The 23,717-nt window shown below is 45.7% G+C and overlaps 1 protein-coding gene across 1 annotated transcript in view; it reads left to right on the plus strand.

Annotated features, from left to right (window-relative positions):
• LOC135558252 (obscurin-like) overlaps positions 1-23,717 on the plus strand; it is a 97,276-nt gene that overhangs the window by 30,669 nt on the left and 42,890 nt on the right. The window contains exons 32-38 of the mRNA XM_064991973.1: positions 37-306; positions 504-770; positions 10,704-10,970; positions 11,134-11,400; positions 11,931-12,197; positions 13,019-13,285; positions 13,815-14,081. Coding sequence (XP_064848045.1) covers positions 37-306; positions 504-770; positions 10,704-10,970; positions 11,134-11,400; positions 11,931-12,197; positions 13,019-13,285; positions 13,815-14,081 — 1,872 coding nt within the window. The remainder of the gene's footprint in view (positions 1-36; positions 307-503; positions 771-10,703; positions 10,971-11,133; positions 11,401-11,930; positions 12,198-13,018; positions 13,286-13,814; positions 14,082-23,717) is intronic.

The following is a 23,717-nucleotide window of genomic DNA, read 5'->3' on the forward strand; positions in this document are numbered from 1 at the left end:
CTAAGATTTAAAACGAATAATTGTGACTTGTTCCAGGCAAAGCTCAATCTGTATCACGGGAGCTGCAGAGCATTAGTGTAGTCTCAGGGGAGGATGCTGTGTTCATCTGTGAGGTCACACAGACCAGGGCCACCGTCCAGTGGGCCAAAGATGGGAAGGACATCAGGAAGAGTGAGAAGTATGAGATCAGTAAAGAGGAGAGGGTCATGAAGTTGACCGTCCACAGTGTCACTGTTCAGGACTCTGGGGAATATAGCTGTGAGGTCATCGGAGGAGCCACTACCAAGGCCAAGCTGGAGATCAAAGGTATGTCTGACCAGTTCCCTTCACAGACACCTTCAATTGTTTAACGGTTGTTGATTACAGGATATTCATGTATCATCGACCACGAGCTACCACTTTTAAACTGTGACTGCTTTTTAATGTTAAATAACAAAAAAAATGTTTCCTCTCCGACCTCAATGCTCTCCGCTGGGCTCCTACCTGGATGTACCTTTCCTCAGAGCCAGTCCACAAGTTTACCAAGGAGCTGAAGGACAGCGAGGTGGAAGAGGAGGGCTCAGTGACCCTGCAGTGTGAGACGGCCCAGCCTGCCTCCAAGGCTACCTGGTCCAAGGAGGGCGTGGAGCTGAAGGCCGGGGGACGCTATGAGATGAGTCAGAAGGAGACCGTCCTCAACCTCACTATCAAACAGCTGGAGGAGAAAGACAGCGGCACTTACACCTGTGACGTGGGCACTGCCACGATGATGGCCAAGGTGACAGTCAAAGGTAAGACCTTGGTCTCTGTACAGTATAGATCTTTTCTTTATCGTGCTTACAATTACTATGAGATCACCAAACCGTTTATAGTGAATTGATATTACCTTTGACTGAAATTGTTGTATGGTTTTGCACATTCATACTGTATGTTAATAACTTTTTTAATGTAGTAGTTACAGACACTGAAAATGAAAGATTTGCTGACATGTTGACTGCAGTGCATAGCAGGGCAGAGAGTTTTGAATTAATGTTGAGAATTTAGATGCTTCCGCAAAAATGTTTTGTGAGCGATTAGGTTGTCTCTGTCAACTTTTATTGATCGGTACTTGAATAATACTAGGGGTTATATGAGCAATAGTTTGTTTTTGGTATCTTGGAGCTGACATTTTAACATCTAGTAAGATTGACTCTCCTGCTTGTTTTCTTGAACAGACAACATTCATACGATGCAACTGCATTGACTGAGCATTATTCATGTCCCTTTGTTTTGCCTTACTATATGCTGAATGTTTTAACATTTGGGAGATCATTCCTTCCTACTGTCTAATCCCATTCTGGTTGGTGGACAGGACACACATTATGCTCAGAACAGCATGTGCCCTTGTCTCTGCTTTCCGTTATGGTCTAAGATCTGTTTCATCCAGGTCAGACCGTGTTCATAGTGGAGCCACCCCAGGACGTTGAGTGTTTCAAAGGGGACCTGCCCTATCTGGCGCAGTGGTATCTAGACCAAATCCCTCTGCAGCCCACCCCCCTCAATGAAATCCAGGTATCTGAGGGGGGTTTCTACTCTCTCACCGTGAGCGAGCTGACACCTATGGACTCAGGCACCGTCTATGTGGTGATTGGGGATAAGAGAGCGTACCCTTCGCTAATGGTCAAAGGTAACTCCCATGGCCGGGGCCATGGTTCGAATTATATGGAGGCTAGAGGGGGCTGGGCACTCTCATAACAATCCTGCCCCCCCTGTCCTATCTAGCAGATCTATAGCTGTAGTAGATACCAGAGATGGAAGTGCATCACTGCATTTTCCCTCTTCTTTAGTTTCTCTGAAATTGAAATTCTACTTGCTTGACTTTTAACGTTCATCTAGATTTGTCGTTGCAGTGTGCATTGTCAAATGCACAATTTATGCAATATCACAAGTGACCACGGCTGGTGCCCTCGATGCCTGTGGCACCATTCATACCATCAGATCCGCGTAAGGCCCTAAGCAAACAAGAAAATGCTCATCCAGATGCGGCGCTTCTAGTGGCCGGGGACTTTATGGCAGGCAAACTTAAATCTGTTTTACCTCATTTCTACCAGCATGTCACGTGCAACCAGAGGGAAAAAAACTCACATAGAGGTGCATACAAAGCTCTCCCTCGCCCTCCATTTGGCAAATCTGACCATAATTCTATCCTTCTGATTCCTGCTTACACGCAAAAACTAAAGCAGGAAGTACCAGTGACTCACTCAATACGTAAATGGTCAGATGGCGTGGATGCTACGCTACAGGACTGTTTTTCTAGCACGGACTGGAATATGTCCCGGGATTCATCCAATGGCATTGAGGCATATACCACCTCATTCACCGGCTTCATCAATAACAGGCTGACTACACCGCTCGCCTCGCATGCACGAGCGTTGCAAAATAAATTTAGAAATCTATATTATTCAATTATTGCACCCACACTGCTCGCGCGCGCCAACGAGTGTCTGCGTTGCCAAGGGCTAAAATATAAGACAGTTCTATTTCTGACGCAGATTGCGCTGCAAGTCCTGCCTCTCCCATCTCCTCATCGGTTTATAGAAGCAGGTACCCACGTGCCATCTCCTCATTGGTTATACCCATGTGGATGACTGAAGATGAACGAGATCAGTGGTGGTAATGCACCTAATTTATGAAAGGTGCCAATCACAATATAAAGTCAAGAGATGAAAAAGCCTGGAAGGATGAGAGATGTCTAGAAATGATTCGGTTGACCATTTTATGTGTGGATTAATTGGTGGAGTAGAGGACCTTGTGCATTTCAGGTAAAATAACAACTCAATGTTAATATCCCAGGACAAATTAGCTGGCAACAGCAAGCTAGCTAAATAGGACAAATTAGCTAGCAAGTGCAAGCTAGCTAGATAAATTGCCATAAATGTTTAATGCTTTTAGACCTGTCCCCAAATTAATATAATTGGTTCCGAGTTTGTTTTGATATTTTGACCTGCATGTCGTGCGTTTGGTGTGGGGAGACAAAATAAATTTATGCACACAATGGCGCACGCGCTCAGCCGGTTTGGGTTCCGTGTAAATGCATTTACGACTTCGTCCCCACAGTGACCATATGTACATATCCCAACCAGAAGCCATGGATTACAGTCAACATCCGTACCGAGCTAAATGCTAGAGCTGCCGCTTTCAACGAGCGGGACACTAATCCGAATGCTTATAAGAAATTCCGCTTTGCCCTCAGACAAACCATCAAACAGGCAAACTGTCAAAACAGGACAGAGAATGAATCATACTACACCGGCTCTGACGCTTGTCAGATGTGGCAGGGCTTGCAAACTATTACGGACTACAAAGCTGCCCAGTGACGCAAGCCTACTAGATGGGCTAAATGCCTTTTATTCTCGCCTCGAAGGCAAGCAACACTGAAGCATGCATGAGGGCACCAGCTCATGCATGCAAACACCAGCAAACAACTGTGTGATCACACTCTCCATAGCTGATGTGAGCAAGATCTTTAAACAGGTCAACATTCACAAGGTCGCGGGGCCAGGCGGATTACCAGGATGTTAACTCAGAGCATGTGCGGACCAATTGGCAAGTGCCTTCACTGACATTATCAAACTCTTCCTGACCGAGTCTGTAATACCTACATGTTTCAAGCAGACCACCATAGTCCCTCTGCCCAAGAAAGTGAAGGTAAACTGCCTAAATGACTACCGCCCCGTAGCACTCATGTCGGTGGCCATGAAGGGCTTTGAAAGGCTGGTCATGGCTCAAATCAACACCATCATCCCGAAACCCTAGACCCACTCCAATTTGCATACCGCCTCAACAGATCCACAGATTACTCAATCTCAATCGCACTCCACACTGCCCTTTCCCACCTGAACAAAAGGAACACCTATGTGAGAATGCCGTTAATTGACTACAGCTCAGCATTCAACACCATAGTGCCCTCAAAGCTCATCACTAAGCTAAGGGCCCTGGGACTAAACACCTCCCTCTGCAACTGGATCCTGGACTTCCTGACGGGCCGCCCCAGGTGGTAAGGGTAGGCAGCAACACATCTGCCACACTGATCCTCAACAAGGGGGCCCCTCAGGGGTAAGTGCTTAGTCCCCTTCTGTACTCCCTGTTCTCACACGACTGAGTTGCCAAGCAAAACTCCAACACCATCATTTAGTTTCCTGACAACACAACGGTGGTAGGCCTGATCACCTTCATATGGAGAAGGTCAGAGACCTGGCAGTGTGGTGCTAAGAAAAAAACAGAGATGATCTTGCACTACAGGAAAAGGATGGCCGAACAGGCTCCCATTCACATCGACATGGCTGTAGTGGAGCGGGTCGAGAGTTTTAAGTTCCTTGGTGTCCTCATCACCAACAAACTATCATGGTCCAAACACAACAGGAAAGTTGTGAAGAGGGCACGACCATGCCTTTTCCCCCTCAGGAGACTGAAAAGATTTGGCATAGGTCCCCAGATCCCCAAAAAGTTCTCCAGCTGCACCATCGAAAGCATCCTGACCGGTTGCATCACCGCCTGGTATGGCAACTGCCGTCCAGTACATCACTGGGGCCAAGCTTCCTGCCATCCAGGACCTATATACTAGGCGGTGTCAGAGGAAGGCCCATAAAATTGTCAACGACTACAGTCCCCAAAGTCAAAGACTGTTCTCTCTGCTACCGCACTGCAAGCGGTACCGGAGCGCCACGTCTAGGTCCAAAAGGCTCCTTAACACCTTTTACCCCCAAGCCATAAGACCGCAGTACAATGAATCAAATGCCCCCGCCTTGTTTTTACACTGCTGCTACTCGCTGTTTATTATCTTATCACTTTACCCCTACCTACATGTACAAATTAGCTCGACTAACCTGTACCCCTGCACATTGATTCGGTACCGGAACCCCCTGTATATAGTCTCGTTAATATTTTATTGTGTTACTTTTTATTACATTTTTTACTTTTGTTTATTTAATAAATATTTTCTTAACTCTATTTCTTGAACTGCATTGTTGGTTAAGGGTGTTACGGATTATGAGTGAAGAGGTTTGGAGTCAGGCGCAGAGAGCAAAAGATGTGGGGAAAAACACGCTTTAATGTCCCGGAAAAATGACATAAACAAAAGTAGGAAAACAAATGATCAGAAATATAAACGGACAGCGTGAAACCCAAAATACAAACAAAATACACTCAAACATAGAACAGAGGAACAAGCCCGCACGAAACAGAAGCGGGCTGAACAAACTATATATAACCCTACCCTAACAACCAAACAAGAAACAGGTGATACCAATCAGACAAAACCAAAGGAACACAGAGCTATGGATCGGTGATAGCTAGTAGACCGGCGACGACGACCGCCGAGCGCCACCCGAACAAGAAGGGGAGTCACCTTCGGTAATATTCGTGACAGTACCCCCCCCTGACGCGCAGCTCCCGCAGTGCGCCGACGCTGGCCTTGGGGACGACCCGGGGGCCGAGGCGCTGGGCGATCCGGACGGAGGCGATGGAACTCTCTCAACATAGATGGATCTAGAATATCCCTCACCGGAACCCAGCACCTCTCCTCTGGACCGTACCCCTCCCAGTCAACGAGGTACTGCAAGCCCCTCACCCGGCGTCTCGAGTCCAGAATAGCTCGTATCTTGTACGCCGGGGACCCCTCGATGTCCAGAGGGGGCGGAGGAACCTCCAGAACCTCACCTTCCTGCATGGGACCATCTACCACCGGCCTGAGAAGAGACACATGAAACGAGGGGTTAATACGATAATACGAAGGAAGTAATAATCGATAACAAACCTTGTTTATTCTCCTCAGGACTTTAAATGGCCCTATACACTGCGGACCCAGCTTCCGACAGGGCAAGCGGAGGGGCAGGTTTCGGGTCGAGAGCCAGACCCTGTCCCCAGGTGCAAACACGGGGGCCTCACTGCGGTGACGGTCAGCGCTCTTCTTCTGCCTTTCACTTGCTTGGCGTAATGACTCTTGGACAGCCCTCCAGGTCTCCTTAGAGCGCTGCACCCACTCCTCCACCGCAGGAGCCTCAGTCTGGCTCTGATGCCACGGTGCCAGGACGTGCTTCTACACCTGCATTGCTTGCTGTTTGGGGTTTTAGGCTGGGTTTCTGTACAGCACTTTGAGATATCAGCTGATGTACGAAGGGCTATATAAATAAATTTGATTTGAATTTGACTGGCTGGTACCCCAACACGCACTCAAATGGTGACATGTTGGTAGAGGAGTGGCTTAGTGAGTTCTGGGCTATTTCTGCCCAGGGAATATATCTCGCCCACTCCCCTAGCCGGTCCTGGCAATACGACCGCAGAAACCTACCCACTTCCTGGTTCACTCTCTCCACCTGCCCATTACTCTCCGAGTGATACCCTGAGGTCAGGCTGACCGAGACCCCCAGACGTTCCATAAATGCCCTCCAAACACGGGAGATAAACTGGGGGCCCCGATCAGAAACTATATCCTCGGGCACCCCGTAGTAGGGCCGTAGGGAGACCGGGCAATGGGATAAGAAGGCAGGACTTAGAGAACCGATCCACAACGACCAGGATCGTTGTGTTACCCTGAGAGGGGGGAAGGAGGGGGGAAGGTCAGTAAGAAAATCCACCGATAGAGGGGTCCACGGCCGTTGTGGAACGGGAAGAGGTTGTAATTTACCTCGTGGCAGGTGTCTAGGAGCCATGCTCTGGGCGCACACCGAACAGGAGGAGACATAGAATCGCACATCCCTCCTCAAAGTGGGCCACCAGTACTTCCTCTGAAGACCTCGCACTGTCCTAAAAATACCTGGGTGACCCGACGAGGGTAGACAATGAGCCCATCGAATCAATTGATCATGAACAGCCAGCGGCACGTACCTACGACCCTCCGGACACTGTGGAGGCGCAGGTTCCTCCCTTAGCGCCCGCTCGATGTCCGCGTCCACATCCCATACTACTGGTGCCACCAGCTTAGCTGCCGGAATGATGGGAGTAGGATCGATGGACCTGTCCTCAGTGTCATAGAGTCTTGACAGCGCGTCGGCCTTAGTGTTGAGGGAACCTGGTCTATACGAGATAGTGAAACGAAATCTGGTGAAAAACATGGCCCACCTTGCCTGACGAGGATTCAGTCTCCTAGCTGATCGGATATACTCCAGGTTACGGTGGTCAGTCCAGATAAGGAAAGGGTGCTTAGCCCCCTCAAGCCAGTGTCTCCACACCTTCAGGGCCTTAACCATAGCCAACAACTCCCTATCCCCCACATCATAATTCCGCTCCGCTGGCCCGAGTTTCTTCGAAAAAAAAGGCACAGGGGCGGAGCTTCGGTTGCGCACCCGAACGCTGTGAGAGCACCGCTCCAACCCCAGCCTCGGATGCGTCCACCTCTCCTATAAACGCCAAAGAAGGGTCCGGATGCGCCAACACCGGCGCCTCAGTGAACATCGCCTTCAACTTATGAAAAGCTCCGTCCGCCTCTGCTGACCACTGTAAACGCACCGGCCCCCCCCTTCAGCAGTGAGATAAACCTCCGGTAGTAATTGGCAAACCCCAAGAACCGCTGCACCTCCTTTTCCCGTGGTCGGAGTCGGCCAATTACGCACGGCCTTTACGCGGTCACCCTCCATTACCAACCCAGAGCTGGAAATGCGATAACCCAGGAAGGAAACTGATCATTTGGAAAACTCACATTTCTCCGCCTTCACATACAGGTCATGCTCCAGCAGTCGTCTAAGAACCTTGCGCACCAGAGATACATGCGCAGTGCGTGTAGCGGAGTAGATCAAAATATCGTCAACATACACCACTACACCCTGTCCGTGCAGGTCTCTGAGAAACTCATCCACGAAGGATTGAAATATAGCTGGAGCATTCTTTAAACCGTATAGCATGATGAGGTACTCATAATGGCCAGAAGTAGTGCTAAATGCAGTTTTCCACTCATCGCCATCCCGAATACGCACCAGATTATAAGCACTCCTGAGATCCAGTTTAGTGAAGAACTGCGCTCCGTGAAATGATTCCACTGCCGTAGCAATGAGAGGTAGTGGGTAACTAAAACCCACCGTGATGGAATTTAGACCTCTATAATCAATACACGGACGCAAACCACCATCTTTTTTCTTCACAAAAAAGAAACTCGAAGAGACAGGTGACATGGAGGGCCGAATGTACCCCTGTCCCAGAGCCTCGTTGATATAAGTTTTCATAGCCACCGTCTCCTCCTGGGATAAAGGATACACATGACTCCTGGGGAGTGCAGCGTTACCCTAGAGGTTTATCACGCAATCCCCCTGCCTATGGGGTGGTAATTGGGTCGCCTTCTTTTTACTGAAAACGATAGCCAAATCGTCATACTCAGCTGGAATGCGCACGGTGGAAACCTGGTCTGGACTCTCCACCATTGTCGCACCGATGGAAACCCCTACACACCTGCCTGAACACTCATCGGACCACCCCTGGAGAGTTCCCTGTTTCCACGAAATCGTAGGATTATGAATAGCTAGCCAGGGAATCCCCAGCACCACTGGAAACGCAGGTGAATCGATAAGGAACAAACTAATTCGCTCCTTGTGATTCCCCTGCGTAATCATCTCCAACGAAATTGTGGCTTTCCTCACCAGCCTTGACCCTAATGGTCGACTATCTAAAGAGTGCACGGGAAAAGGGGGGTCTACTTTTACTACAGGAATCCTCAACCTCTGAGCGAGTCCGCGATCTATAAAGTTTCCAGCTGCGCCTGAATCTACCAGTGCCTTATGCTGGAGAGAAGGAGAATAATTAAGGAAACAAATTAATAAGAACATGTGACCAACAGGAAACTCTGGGAGAGTGTGGTGCTTACTCACCTGGGGTGACCGAGGAGTGTTCTGCCTACCTTCTCGATTCCCAGATGAATTCCTCCAGCACCGACCAGACGTGTGCCCTTTCCGGCCACAACTGGTACAGGAGGAGCTTCCTCCTCCGATCTCCCTAGACGCGGTCCCTCCTAGCTCCATCGGGATAGGAGCAGGAGGGTCAGGAGGTAGAATTGACAGGACCCTTTCAGAACGTCCGCGAGCAGCTAGCAGATGGTCCATCCGGATCGACAGGTCTATCAGTCCATCCAGGCTAAGTGTAGTGTCCCGACAGGCCAGCTCCCTGCGGACGTCCTCTCTCAGGCTACATCTGTAATGGTCTATCAGGGCCCTGTCGTTCCACCCTGCTCCAGCGGCCAAGGTCCGGAACTCCAGCGCGAAGTCCTGCGCGCTCCTCATCCCCTGTCTGAGATGGAACAGTCTCTCACCCGCCGCTCGACCTTATGAAACGGCGGGTGAACTCCGGGTAATTGTCTTTCGCTGAGTCGGGCCCGTTCCAGACCGCATTAGCCCACTCCAGGGCTCTACCCGTAAGGCATGTGATGAGGACCCACACTCTCTCCTCGTCCGAGGGAGCCGGCCGAACGGTGGCCAGGTAGAGGTCTATTTGAAGCAGGAATCCCTGGCACCCCGTCGCTGCTCCATCATACTCCCTCGGAGGCGTAATGCGCAGAGCGCTGGAACCGGATCCAGATGGGGGAGATGGTCGAGTTGCTGTTGGGAGGGTCGGTGGGGTAGTAGAGAGACCATTCCTCTCCCAACGATCCATTCTCTCCATCATTTGATCCATCACTGATCCTAGGCGATGGAGGATGGACGTGTGATGAAGGACTCTCTCCTCCATAGTGGGAAGAGGAGTGGTCGCTGCTCCTGCTGACTCCATATCGTGGTGCGGGCTTCTGTTACGGATTATGAGTGAGGAGGTGTGGAGTCAGGCGCAGAGAGCAAAAGATGTGGGAAAAAACACGCTTTAAAGTCCCGGAAAAATGACATAAACAAAAGTAGAAAAACAAATGATCAGAAATATAAATGGACAGCGCGAAACCCAAAATACAAACAAAATACACTCAAACATAGAACAGAGCAACAAGCCCGCACGAAACAGAAGCGGGCTGAACAAACTATATATAACCCTACCCTAACAACCAAACAAGAAACAGGTGATACCAATCAGATAAAACCAAAGGAACACAGAACAACAGATTGGTGATAGCTAGTAGACCGGAGACGACCGCCGAGTGCCACCCGAACAAGAAGGGGAGTGACCTTCGGTAATATTCGTGACAAAGGGCTTGTATGTAAGCATTTCACGGGAAGGTCTACACCTGTTGTATTCGGGGCAAATCAAATTTGATTTGAAGTCACTCTGTTGTGTTAGCATGTAGGCTCGGTTTTACATCCAAGGTAATGAGTATGCTTCTATTGTGTCCTGTAAAATACTGCAGGGTCATCAACTAAGAAATGATTCCTATCTGAAAACTGTTCTGAATATTGTTCATTTTTAGATTGGTGCCTCAATGCAAAGTTCTGCCAAAAGCTTAAAAAATGCCTGTCTCTGTATGCTGCTGATCCTTTGTGTACTTTGGAAGCATTTACTTTTGTTTTGGGGTTGTGTTCAGCTGTGAAGGCCATGTTTATTGCATGTACTGGTTTGATTACCACCTTTGTTTAACAAGTCGTCTGTTTCATTGACCAACCCAATCATTGGAATCATATTTAGGTTCCGAAGGACAGCATGAACGAATCTGGATCACTATCATCATCCATTACCCATTGTTCTCCTCCATATTGTTTCTGTTCCACTTCCATCACAACTGAGGAGTTTAAAGAGAACGTCTTGCCTACTTGTTAATGAATCTGGGCGTGTTCGTCTTTTTCTAGCCTTGCCTGCCAGCTTTGAACAAAAGCTGAAGAACCAGCAGGCCAAGGAAGGGGAGAGTGTCACTCTCTGCTCTGTGTTATCCAAACCTGGGGCCAAGGTTCAGTGGAAGAAAGGCACTGAGCATCTCAAAGCTGGAGACAAATATGAGATGAAACAAAAAGATGCCTCCTGCGAGCTTCAAATAAAGCATCTGAATGTTGAGGACAGTGGGGAGTACTCCTGTGAGTGTGGAGACCAGAGGACCACAGCGACTATAAACGTTAATGGTATGGATACATAGTCTTGGTCAATGGGAATGTTGGGAAGTTAGTGTTTACAGGGGCACAGCAAGTCAAAATTGATATATGTAATGTTATGTGTTGGTAGAATTATTTTGTTATGTTATTGTAAATACAGTATAATTGCATATTTAATCCAATGGTTTGTCAGCGTTACCTGTGACCTTCAAACACAAGCTGGAGAGCCAGGAGGCTGAGGAGGAGGGCAGTGTGACCCTGCACTGTGAGCTCTCTAAACCTGGAGTCCCTGTGGAATGGAGGAAGGGAACACAGGTGCTGACGTCTGGAGAAAAGTACCAGATGAAGCAGAAAGAATCTGTGAGTGAACTCCTGATCAGCAAAGTAGTACCAGAGGACAGTGGAGACTACAGCTGTGTGTGTGGAGACCAGAAGACTTCAGCCAGTCTCAAGATTAAGGGTAGGAGGCAGATTGGTGTCATTGAATAGCTACTGTATGTTCAGCTGAAGTTGTTCTGTACTGTCTTTCTCATTGCCGTTATCAAGTTTCAAGTGTGATTCAGTAGATTCTTTTCAAGTTGGTTTGGTATAACGGCTTTGATTGTGTTGAGTAGTTGTCATCATGGCTTTGTTTAATTTTGTATGTTTTATGATTCAGTGTCAGCAGCAAGTTTGGCATGTTCTGAAAACACAGTGCTGAAGCTTAGAAGTATTCCCAGCCATTTTTCTCTAACTGTCTCTGTGTGTTATCTGTCTCTGTTCAGTTTATCTTTGTGTCTTGTGTGTCTTCATTGTACTGATCATGTTGTTCGTCTTTGTTAGTGATCATTCTGTCTCTGTTTCTGTGTTACGGTTCATTATTCAAGTACCTGCTTTTTAAACTGCAATTCTCATGGTTTTAGAGGATGCACTCATGTTTGATTGCCTCGTATCATTGGTTAGGCATATTGTTTTTCAATGTATTTTATATGGTTTATTTTGAATCCCCAGCCCAACCTGTTACATTCAAACAAAAGCTAGGGAGCCAGGAGGCTGAGGAGGGGGGCAGTGTTACCCTGCACTGTAAGCTCTCTAAACCTGGAGTCCCTGTGGAATGGAGGAAGGGAACACAGGTGCTGACGTCTGGAGAAAAGTACCAGCTGAAGCAGAAAGAATCTGTGAGTGAACTCCTGATCAGCAAAGTAGTACCAGAGGACAGTGGAGACTACAGCTGTGTGTGTGGAGACCAGAAGACTACAGCCAGTCTCAAGATTAAGGGTAGGAGGAAGACATGTTATTAACTATTTATCATATTGTATATGCAAAGCTGTTGTGCTTTCATCCCTGCGATGACCTGTTACTAGTGTATGCAATGTTTCAAATGGAAGTTCAGTGTATTGTCAAGCAGAATGTTTTTTTTTAACGTATGGGTGTCCAGCAATTGATGATTATGATGTTCATTTATTGGTTGACTTTGGCATGTCTTAGGAAATGTTATATCTGTTACGTCCATCGTTAGATGAATGAGACCAAAGCACAGTGTGGAGGTGTTCATGATTTTTAATACTGAACTCCGACAAAACAACAAAATACAAAACCGAACGTAAAGTTCTGCAGGGCTAGACAGTAACTATGCAAAAACAAAATCCCACAATCAAAGGTGGGACAAAGGGCTGCCTAAGTATGATCCCGAATCAGACAATGATAGACAGCTGCCTCTGATTGGGAACCATACCCGACCAACAAAGAAATAGAAAAACTAGAATGCCCACCCAAATCACACCCGACCTAACCAAATAGAGAAATAAAAAGGCTCTCTAAGGTCAGGGCGTGACAATGTCTGTCTTTTTGTTTGTATCTCTGGGTTGTATCTTTGTGCCTGTGGGTAGTCTGTTTTAGTGTTGTCTGTGTATTTTTGTCTATATTGGTTTGAGTCATGGTGTTACAGATTGGTTGTTTCTATAATTTGTTTGTATTTGTATTACTTTGTCCCTTGCTCATTTATGGGTGTTCCATTGACTATGCTACAGTGATTTTAGTTGTTCGTTTTTTAAAATAGTTTAATTCAAAACTAACCACCTAATGGTTCGGTTCCACAGCCCAACTTGTGACCTTCAAACACAAACTGGAGAGCCAGGAGGCTGAGGAGGGGGGCAGTGTTACCCTGCACTGTGAGCTCTCTAAACCTGGAGTCCCTGTGGAATGGAGGAAGGGAACACAGGTGCTGAAGTCTGGAGAAAAGTACCAGATGAAGCAGAAAGAATCTGTGAGTGAACTCCTGATCAGCAAAGTAGTACCAGAGGACAGTGGAGACTACAGCTGTGTGTGTGGAGACCAGAAGACTTCAGCCAGTCTCAAGATTAAGGGTAGGAGGCAGATTGGTGTCATTGAATAGCTACTGTATGTTCCGCTGAAGTTGTTCTGTACTCTCTTACTTATTGCCGTTATCAAGTTTCAAGTGTGATTCAGTAGATTCTTTTCAAGTTGGTTTGGTATAACGGCTTTGATTGTGTTGAGTAGTTGTCATCATGGCTTTGTTTAATTTTGTATGTTTTATGATTCAGTGTCAGCAGCAAGTTTGGCATGTTCTGAAAACCCAGTGCTGAAGCTTAGAAGTATTCCCAGCCATTTTCTCTAACTGTCTCTGTGTGTTATCTGTCTCTGTTCAGTTTATCTTTGTGTCTTGTGTGTCTTCATTGTACTGATCATGTTGTTCGTCTTTGTTAGTGATCATTCTGTCTCTGTTTCTGTGTTACGGTTCATTATTCAAGTACCTGCTTTTTAAACTGCAATTCTCATGGTTTTAGAGGATGCACTCATGTCTGATTGCCTCGTATCATTGGTTAGGCATATTGTTTTTCAATGTATTTTATATGGTTTATTTTGAATCCCCAGCCCAACCTGTTACATTCAAACAAAAGCTAGGGAGCCAGGAGGCTGAGGAGGGGGGCAGTGTTACCCTGCACTGTGAGCTCTCTAAACCTGGAGTCCCTGTGGAATGGAGGAAGGGAACACAGGTGCTGACGTCTGGAGAAAAGTACCAGCTGAAGCAGAAAGAATCTGTGAGTGAACTCCTGATCAGCAAAGTAGTACCAGAGGACAGTGGAGACTACAGCTGTGTGTGTGGAGACCAGAAGACTACAGCCAGCCTCAAGATTAAGGGTAGGAGGCAGATTGATGTCATTGAATAGCTACTGTATGTTCCGCTGAAGTTGTTCTGTACTGTCTTTCTCACTGCCATTATCAAGTTTCAAGTGTGATTCATTAGATTATTTTCAAGAAGTTGGTTTGGTATAACGTCTTTGATTGTGTTGAGTAGTTGTCATCATGCCTTAAGGATCGGCGTCCCGTCAACGGGACAGTTGTAAATCATTCAGCACGTTATGTCAAGATCGCAGATGTTAGAGAAACAACAAATGTCGGTACATATAAGTGTCTTATATTGGCTGAAAGCTTAAAGTCTTGTTAATATAACTGTACTGTCCAATTTCCAGTAGCTATTACTGCGAAAAATGCCATGCTATTGTTTGAGGAGAGCTCCTAACAACAAAACACTTTTTTCACCTCGATAGGTTTTATACATTCACCTATGAAGGTGAAATGTGTACTTACATTCTGAAATCTTGCTCTGATTTATCCTCCAAAGGGTCCCAGAGATAACATGAAGTTTTGTTCGATAAAATCATTTTTCATATCCTATAAAGGTCCATATAGCATGCATGATTGATTTTGTATTTCCAATTGTTCAATTTGCAAAGTAAGGAATCTGTGAAAATCTCACCCTAAACGTTGTTTCAACGAGTTAAATCATGTTCTTATGTATTCCTCAGAGATCCTAGAAGGTAACAAGACTTCACTATATCATTAGGGGTGTAGTATATCCTATAGGACACCATATTTGGTCAGAGAGCGATGCCTTCATGGCGCGCCGATGACGCGGGCGGTAATCACTTGAACGACTGTATCTTTGTCAAATAAGCACCAATCGGGGTCAAACAAAGCTAGATAGATAGCCAATGATCAGGGTTTTATGGGAGTGTCCTGAAACCATGTATATGTCGTAACATGTAGATACTAACCTTGTACGACAGCATGCCTTTTCATTTTGGACAAAAATTATAAGGATATTCAGAGTTATGAAGTTATGAGTGCTGGTTGTTTTGGGAATGTTGAACTTGTAATATGGCTACTAATACTTGGAAAGCTAAATCAAAGTCCAAGTAAACAGATTTGAAGATTTTCTTGCAGAGAAATGTAATATGAATGTGAATGTCTCCTTAATGATTTGCCCAAATGTACCTGGGGACTTCACACTAAAAGTCTTGTAGTTCACTCATACTTCAAGTTATCTATCTGACACTTTTCACATACACTGCTGCCATCTTGTGGCTACTTCTGGAATTACGACCAGAGTGGTGGCTAGAACTGTGACCTTTCTCTTGCATTTCAAAGATGGTGGTAGAAAAAGACGAGTTGTTTTTTTCTTTGTATTTTGTTCTATCAGATCTATTGTGTTATATTCTACTACATTCAATTCACTTTTACACAAACTTCGAAATGTTTCTTTTCAAATGGTACCAAGATAATGCATTTCCTTGCTTCAGGGCCTGAGCTACAGGCAGTTAGATTTGGGTATGTCATTTAGGCGAAAATTGAAAAAAATGGGGCTATCCCTGAGATTCATTTTGTATATTTTATGATTCAGTGTCAGCAGCAAGTTCTGCAAGTTCTGAAAACCCAGTGCTTAAACCTCTAGTGACTCCCAAACCCGCATGTGGGAGCGTAATCATCGCCTGAAACTAATTAGCATAACGCAATGGACATAAATATCCCTAGAAAATATTCCTATTCATGACAATCACAAATGAAATACATTGAGACACAGCTTAGCATTTTGTTAATCACCTTGTCATCTCAGATTTTCAATATATGCTTTACAGCCAATGCTAGACAAGCATTTGTGTAAGTTTATCGATAGCCTAGCATAGCATTATTCCTTGCTAGTAGCAGGCAACCTTGTCACGGAAATTAGAAAAGCAATCAAGTTAAATCTATTATCTTTGATGAACTTCGAATGTTTTCACTCACGAGACTCCCAGGTAGATAGCCAAAGTTAATTTTTTCCCAAAAGATTATCTTTGTAGGCGAAACAGCTCTGTTTGTTCTTCACGTTTGGCTGAGAAATCGCCCGGAAATTGCAGTCACCACAACGCCGAAAAATATTCCAAATTAACTCCATAATATCGACAGAAACATGGCAAACGTTGTTTAGAATCCATCCTCAAGGTGTTTTTCTAATATCTATTCGATAATATATCCATCGGGACAATTCGTTTTTCACTAGGACCGATTGGAGTAATGGCTAGCTCTGTATTTTACGCGAGAATCTCTCTCGGAGCCACCATGTGACTACGGCTATTCTTCAACAGAAATGCATAAACCTACGTCACAATGCTGTAGACACCTTGGGGAATACGTAGAAAGTGTTTGCTCGTTGATGGTACATTCACAGCCGAATAGGGAGTCATTGGAACGCAGCGCTTTCAAAACCTGGGGCACTTCCGGATTGGATTTTTCAGTTCTGTTATACTCACAGACAATATCTTTACAGTTTTGGAAATGTTAGAGTGATTTCTATCGAAAGCTGTCAATTATATGTATATTCTAGCATCTTTTCCTGAGAAAATATCCCATTTAAAACGGGAACGTTTTTTTTCCAAAAATGAAAATACTGCCCCCTAGCACCAAGAGGTTTTTAAGCATAGAAGTATTCCCAGACATTTTTCTTTAACTCTCTCTGTGTGTTATCTGTCTCTGTTCAGTTGATCTTTGTGTCTTTGTAGTCTTGTGTGTCTTCATTGTGCTGATCATGTTGTTAGTCTTTGTTAGTGATCATTCTGTCTCTGTTTCTGTGTTTCGGGTTCATTGTTCAAGTACCTGCTTTTTAAACTGTGCCTTCTCATGGTTTTGGAGGATACACTCATGTTTGATTGCCTCGTATCATTGGTTAGGCATATTGTTTTTCAATGTATTCTATATGGTTTATTTTGAATCCCCAGGCCTACCTGTTACATTCAAACAAAAGCTGGGGAGCCAGGAGGCTGAGGAGGGGGGCAATATTACCCTGCACTGTAAGCTCTCTAAACCTGGAGTCCCTGTGGAATGGAGGAAGGGAACACAGGTGCTGACGTCTGGAGAAAAGTACCAGCTGAAGCAGAAAGAATCTGGGATTGAACTCCTGATCAGCAAAGTAGTACCAGAGGACAGTGGAGACTACAGCTGTGTGTGTGGAGACCAGAAGACTACAGCCAGTCTCAAGATTACGGGTAGGAGGAAGACATGTTATTAACTATTTATCATAATGTATATGCAAAGCTGTTGTGCTTTCATCCCTGCAATGCCCTGTTACTAGTTTATGCAATGTTTCAAATGGAGGTTCAGTGTATTGTCAAGCAGAATGTTTTTTAATTTTTTATACGTATGGGTGTCCAGCAATTGTTGATTATGATGTTCATTTTTTGGTTGACTTTGGCATGTTTTAGGAAATGTTATGTCTGTTACGTCCGTCGTTAGATGAATGAGACCAAAGCGCAGCGTGTAAAGTGTTCAGAATTTTTAATACTGAACTCCGACATAACAACAAAATACAAAACCGAACATAAAGTTCTGCAGGGCTAGACAGTAACTATGCAAAAACAAGATCCCACAAACAAAGGTGGGACAAAGGGCTGCCTAAGTATGATCTCCAATCAGAGACAATGATAGACAAGATCCAGTCTGGAGCCTCTGATTGAGAACAATATCCGACCAACAAAGAAATAGAAAAAATTGAATTCCCACCCAAATCACACCCGACCTAACCAAATAGAGAAATAAATAGCTCTCTAAGGTCAGGGCGTGACAGTACTCCTCCCAAAGGTGTGGACTCCGGCCGCAAAACCTGACTCCATGGAGGAGCGTCCAGTTGGGCATCTATCCTCGGTGGCGGCTCGGGACGTAGATCCCGCTCTGCTCGCTGATCCCTCCGCTTCCGTGGAACCGGACCATGGATCGGCACTGGAGGAACCGGACCGTGGATCGTCGTGGACTCTGGACCGTGGATCGTTGTCATGGACTCCGGACTGTGGACCGTCGCTGGAGACTCCGGACTGTGGACCGTTGTTGGAGGCTCCGGACTGTGGACCGTCGTTGGAGGCTCCGGACTGGGGACCGTCGCTGGAGGCTCCGGACTGGGGACCGTCGCTGGAGGCTCCTTGCCAAGGATTATCACTGCAGGCTCCTCTCCATGGATCATCACTGGAGGCTTTGTGCCATGGATCATCACTGGAGGCTTCGGGCCATGGATCATCACTGCTGGCTCCGGGCCATGGATCATCACTGGAGCATCCGGGCCATGGATCATCACTGGAGGCTCTGGGCCATGGATCATCACTGGAGGCTTTGTGCCATGGATCATCACTGGAGGCTTCGAGCCATGGATCATCACTGGAGGCTTCGAGCCATGGATCATCACTGGAGGCTTTGAGCCATGGATCATCACTGGAGGCTTCGTGCGTGGAGCAGGCACAGGACGTACCAGGCATGAGACATGCACTGGAGGCCGGGTGCATGGAGCTGGCACAGGATATACTGGACCGTGGAGGAGCACTGAAGGTCTGGAGAGCAGAGCTGGCATAACCCGTCCTGGCTGGAGGCTCACTTTAGCCCGGCAAGTGCGGGGACCTGGCACAGGACGCATTAGGCTGTGAAGGCGCATTGGCAACACAGTGCGTAGAGCCGGCACAGGATATCCTGGACAGAGGAGGCAGCTGTGTGTGTGGAGACCAGGATCGCTGAGCCGGCACAACCCATCCTGGCTGAATGCCCACTCTAGCAAGGCAAATGCGGGGAGCTGGCCCAGAGCGCACCGGGCTGTGGATGCGTACCGAAGACACAGTATGTGTAACCGCAAAGCATGGTGCCTGAAGAGTCACATGCTCCTCAAAGCGACTGTCTTGCTCCAGACTCCAACCCCTCCAAACTCTTTCGTCCCTTTCCACTGCCAACCACTCCTCGCTCAAACGGTCCAAGAATTCCTCCTCGGTCTCGGACTCACCCCTCAGCACCGACGCCCACGTCATCTGTTTCTGTCGTGTCCTCTCCTCCTGACCACGCTGCTTGGTCAGTTTGTGGTGGGATCTTCTGTTATGTTCGTCGTTAGATGAGTGAGACCAAAGCGCAGCGTGGAAAATGTTCATGAATTTTAATACTGAACTCCGACAAAACAATAAAATACAAAAAACCGAACGTAAAGTTCTGCAGTGCTAGACAGTAACTATTCAAAAACAAGATCCCATAATCAAAGGTGAGAAAAAGGGCTGCCTAAGTATGTTCCCCAATCAGAGACAACGATAGACAGCTGCCTCTGATTTCGAACCATACCCGACCAACAAAGAAATAGAAAAAATAGAATGCCCACCCAAATCACACCCCACCTAACCAAATAGAGAAATAAAAAGGCTCTCTAAGGTCAGGGCGTGACCATGTCTGTCTTTTTGTTTGTATCTCTGGGTTGTATCTTTGTGTCTGTGGGTAGTCTGTTTCAGTGTTGTCTGTGTGTTTTTGTCTATATTGGTTTGAGTCATGGTGTTACAGATTGGTTGTTTCTATAATTTGTTTGTATTTGTATTACTTTGTCCCTTGCTCCTTTGTCGGTGTTCCATTGACTATGCTACGGTGATTTTAGTTGTTCGTTTAAAAAAATAATTTAATTCAAAACTAACCACCTAATGGTTCGGTTCCACAGCCCAACTTGTGACCTTCAAACACAAGCTGGAGAGCCAGGAGGCTGAGGAGGGGGGCAGTGTTACCCTGCACTGTGAGCTCTCTAAACCTGGAGTCCCTGTGGAATGGAGGAAGGGAACACAGGTGCTAAAGTCTGGAGAAAAGTACCAGATGAAGCAGAAAGAATCTGTGAGTGAACTCCTGATCAGCAAAGTAGTACCAGAGGACAGTGGAGACTACAGCTGTGTGTGTGGAGACCAGAAGACTACAGCCAGTCTCAAGATTAAGGGTAAGAGAAAATTGATATATTCAGAAGTGCCTTTTGTCACTTCATAAGTTTTAATTGAATATCACAAAAATGTTCTTATGTTCACAGGTGTAACCTTTGTTGTACTCTACTGAATGTTGTCTTCAAATTCATTAATTGTTTCCGTTTGTTTCTATCATTTTATATGTGTTCTGAAATGGAGGAATGGTGAAGTAAATAACGTTTTACAAAAATAAGGACAAATATTCAGGAAAATGCTACATATCACCTTGATGCATTTGAACGACAGTTGTGTTTGGGCTCCATATTTGAACTCCGATGACATGATTTGCCGTTCATTTAATGAGCAAGCTCCTTTGATGAGTACAAGCACTGTTATCTCTATGTATTCTTCCTCAACGTCAATTCATATGGGATGCTATATGGGTCAACTTGAATCCCATCATATTGCGAAAAGCTTTCCACCATCATAGCCCAAAGGGTGAATGTTAAGCCAGCTGTATTCTTAGTAGACTTGCAGATGTATGGTTTGCTTTGCCGTTCAAAGTTGGATGTTTTATCATAGCTGTGAAGCCCCCAGCTACCCCATTTTCACCCAAACAAGAGCCTCTAAAGCAGGATACCAAACTGGAAGAAGGTCGGGAGGGGAGTGGACATGGAGAACGGTTTGGTTGTCTGCTTTCACTTGCCATATGTGCATTTTGTCTTGCTGCTTGGTCCTGATGATGATAAGAGCGTCTGCTAAATGACTTAAATGTAAATGATGTTGATAGTCTTCGACGTCCTTTTACAGTGAGTGCATATGTCACTATGCTGCAAGTTTCTTGTGGTTTGTTTGTGCCACTGTTTGTTGAGCTGAAAAATGAATTTTGAAGCTTTGAAGCCTGCTGTTCCTGCTGCCACCAAACCAGAACCCCAGAAAGAGACAGTTGAACAGATAAATATTTCTGGTTACTTGTTGAAGAATGTTTAGTTATTGTGGTGTTTTGTAATAGTCTCTAAGCCTGCAGCCCTATTGCTCCTGCCACGCCCAAAACGGAGCCTCAGAAGGAGACTGTAGAGAAGAAGACCGTGGTAGAAGCCTCTGGTAGAAAAATATGAGCTCCACTATTTATACAAAAGTATGTGGACACACCTTCAAATTAATGGATTTGGCTATTTCAACCACACCCGTTTCGGACACGTATAAAATCGAGCACACATCCAAGCAATCTCCATAGACAAACCTTGGTATTAGAATGACCTTACTGAAGAGCTCAATGACTTTCAACGTGGCACAGTCATAGGATGCCACATTTCCAAAAAGTCAGTTCGTCAAAATTCTGCCCTGCTAGAGCTGCCCGGGTCAACTGTAAGGGCTGTTATTGTGAAGTGGAAACATCTAGGAGCAACAACAACTCAGCTGCGAAGTGGTACAGTAGGCCACACAAGCTCACAGACTGGGACCCCCGAGTGCTAAACAATACTCACTCCAGAGTTCTAAATGCCCTTTGGAAGCAATGTCAGCACCAGAACTGTTCGTCGGGAGCTTCGTGAAATGGGTTTCCATAGCCGAGCAGGGCTCTTTTTCATGGTTCGGGCTAGGCCCCTTAGTTCCAATGAAGGGAAATCTTAACACTACAGCATGCAATGACATTCTAGATGATTCTGTGCTTCCAACTTTGTGGCAACAGTTTGGGGAAGGCCCTTTCCTGTTTCAGCATGACAATGCCCACATGCACAAGGCAGGTGCATACAAAAATGGTTTGTGGAGATCGGTATGGAAGAACTTGACTGGCCTGCATAGATCCCTGACATCAACCCAATCGAACGCCTTTGGGATGAATTGGAAAGCCGACTGCGAGCCAGGCCGAGTCGCCCAACATCGGTGCCCGACCTCACTAATGCTCTTGTGGCTGAATGGAAGTAAGTCCCTGCAGCAATGTTCCAACATCTGGTGTAAAGCCTTCCCAGAAGAGTGGAGGCTGTTATGACAGCAAAGGGGGAACCAACTCCATATTAATGCCATGATTTTGGAATGAGCTGTTCGACGAGCAGGTGTCCACATACTTTTGATCATGTCGTGTGTCTCTTGTCCGTTGAGCTCATAGCTCATGCATGTCACAGCAATTTCAATACTGTATTCTGGTGTTTCTGTATGTTATGTGTTTTTGAATCTGGTGGATAATGTCAGTCAGATAGGCCAACGAGCAGCAGTTCCTATCTGTTCAAGCGGACATTGTTTGTGGCTTCAGCACGGTGTGGCTTATTTGTGGGGTCTGTGCGTCATCTTGTGATCCTCTTAGTATATGTCAAGTGAGTGTTTTCTTTACTTGACGTATACCAATGTGTTTTTTCTTGGTCTGATTCATTTTCCCTCGATTTGAATGGGGGTGTTTGTTTAAAAAACGTTTTGTTATAAAAGCAGATAACGCAATGAATCATGTGACAGCATAAACAGGAATTTATATTGCGTCATACAGGGGAGGCTGGTGGGGGGAGCAATAGGAGGACGGGCTCATTCTAATGGCTGGAATGGAATAAATGGAATTGAGTCAAACATCTGGTTTCCATTGTATGACACATTTTTGGGTCTCTGCATAATCTTGTAGTCGTGTTAGTGTGTCCAGAAATCTTATTTTGTTTAATCTTTGTCCCTCACTTGCAGTGTAGGCAATTGTTTTGGTAGTCTGTGTCACTGGTTTCTCTCTTTGAGTACTGTTGTATGACACGTTTATGTTCATGTTCTCATGCTTTTTGTTTAGCATTCTGCTTACTAGACAGATAAGGAAGTTAAATCATATACCGGTAGTCATTTTGGTATTTTGCCATAGCTGTGAAGCCTGCTGCTACTGCTGTCCCCAAACTGTAGCCCCAAAAGGAGGAGACAGTAGAAAAGAAGACAGCTCATATTCCTACCAGGTCCTTCTACTACTATCTGTTGTCTGTTGAGCTCACATTTCTTTTCTCTAGTGGGTCTGTTGAGCTCATACCTTTTTAGTCTAGTCAGTCTGTTGAGCTCATACCTTTTTTCTAGTGTCTGTTGAGCTCATACCTTTTTTTCCTAGTGTGTCTGTTGAGCTCATACTTTTTTTTCTAGTGTGTCTGTTGAACTCATACCTTTTTTTTCTAGTGTGTCTGTTGAGCTCATACCTTTTTTTCTAGTGTGTCTGTTTAGCCGGTACAAAAAAAGACAGATCTGTTGCCTGTTGAGCTCATAATCTACCGGGTGCATTGTGTCGCATTTATATAGGATCTGGTGCTCTTAGGCCAATCTTTTCAGGCAAACTAAATACACTGTTTTATCATTGTGGCTCATTTTCTAGGTCTTTGGTTCATTTTGTGGTCTTGTCCAGGTGTTGAAGTTAAGTTAAGGCTACCCCCCAAATTCGCTACATTGGTGTCCAAAGTGCGATGGCACCCCTGAGGCCATTGGAGAGGTGTGTACACGTGAGGGACACGTGAGGGGTATAGAGAAACGTGGGGACACACTCTCCCAAAGGAAAGGGGTAATGTAGCGACCTCAAAGGATATATTCATATTTTTAAATGTATATATATATTTTTTAAATGTATGTCTCTGAGCGATGTTTTATCGATTCCCAGGGTCATTTCATGTTTTCACGTGTATCTGAGCTATTGCCGTTCAAGCAGGTAGAAATTCGACCAGTATGACGTAGCACTACAATAAAACTGCTTTCACCACACTGGAAGTTAATAGAAATACGACCAGTGGCCAGTGGTCAATACTGGCCAGTGTCATAATGCGGGAGGTTGTCTTCTCTTAAA

The sequence above is a fragment of the Oncorhynchus masou genome, chromosome 17 (genome assembly GCF_036934945.1).
Source record: "Oncorhynchus masou masou isolate Uvic2021 chromosome 17, UVic_Omas_1.1, whole genome shotgun sequence".
Lineage (NCBI taxonomy): Eukaryota > Metazoa > Chordata > Actinopteri > Salmoniformes > Salmonidae > Oncorhynchus > Oncorhynchus masou.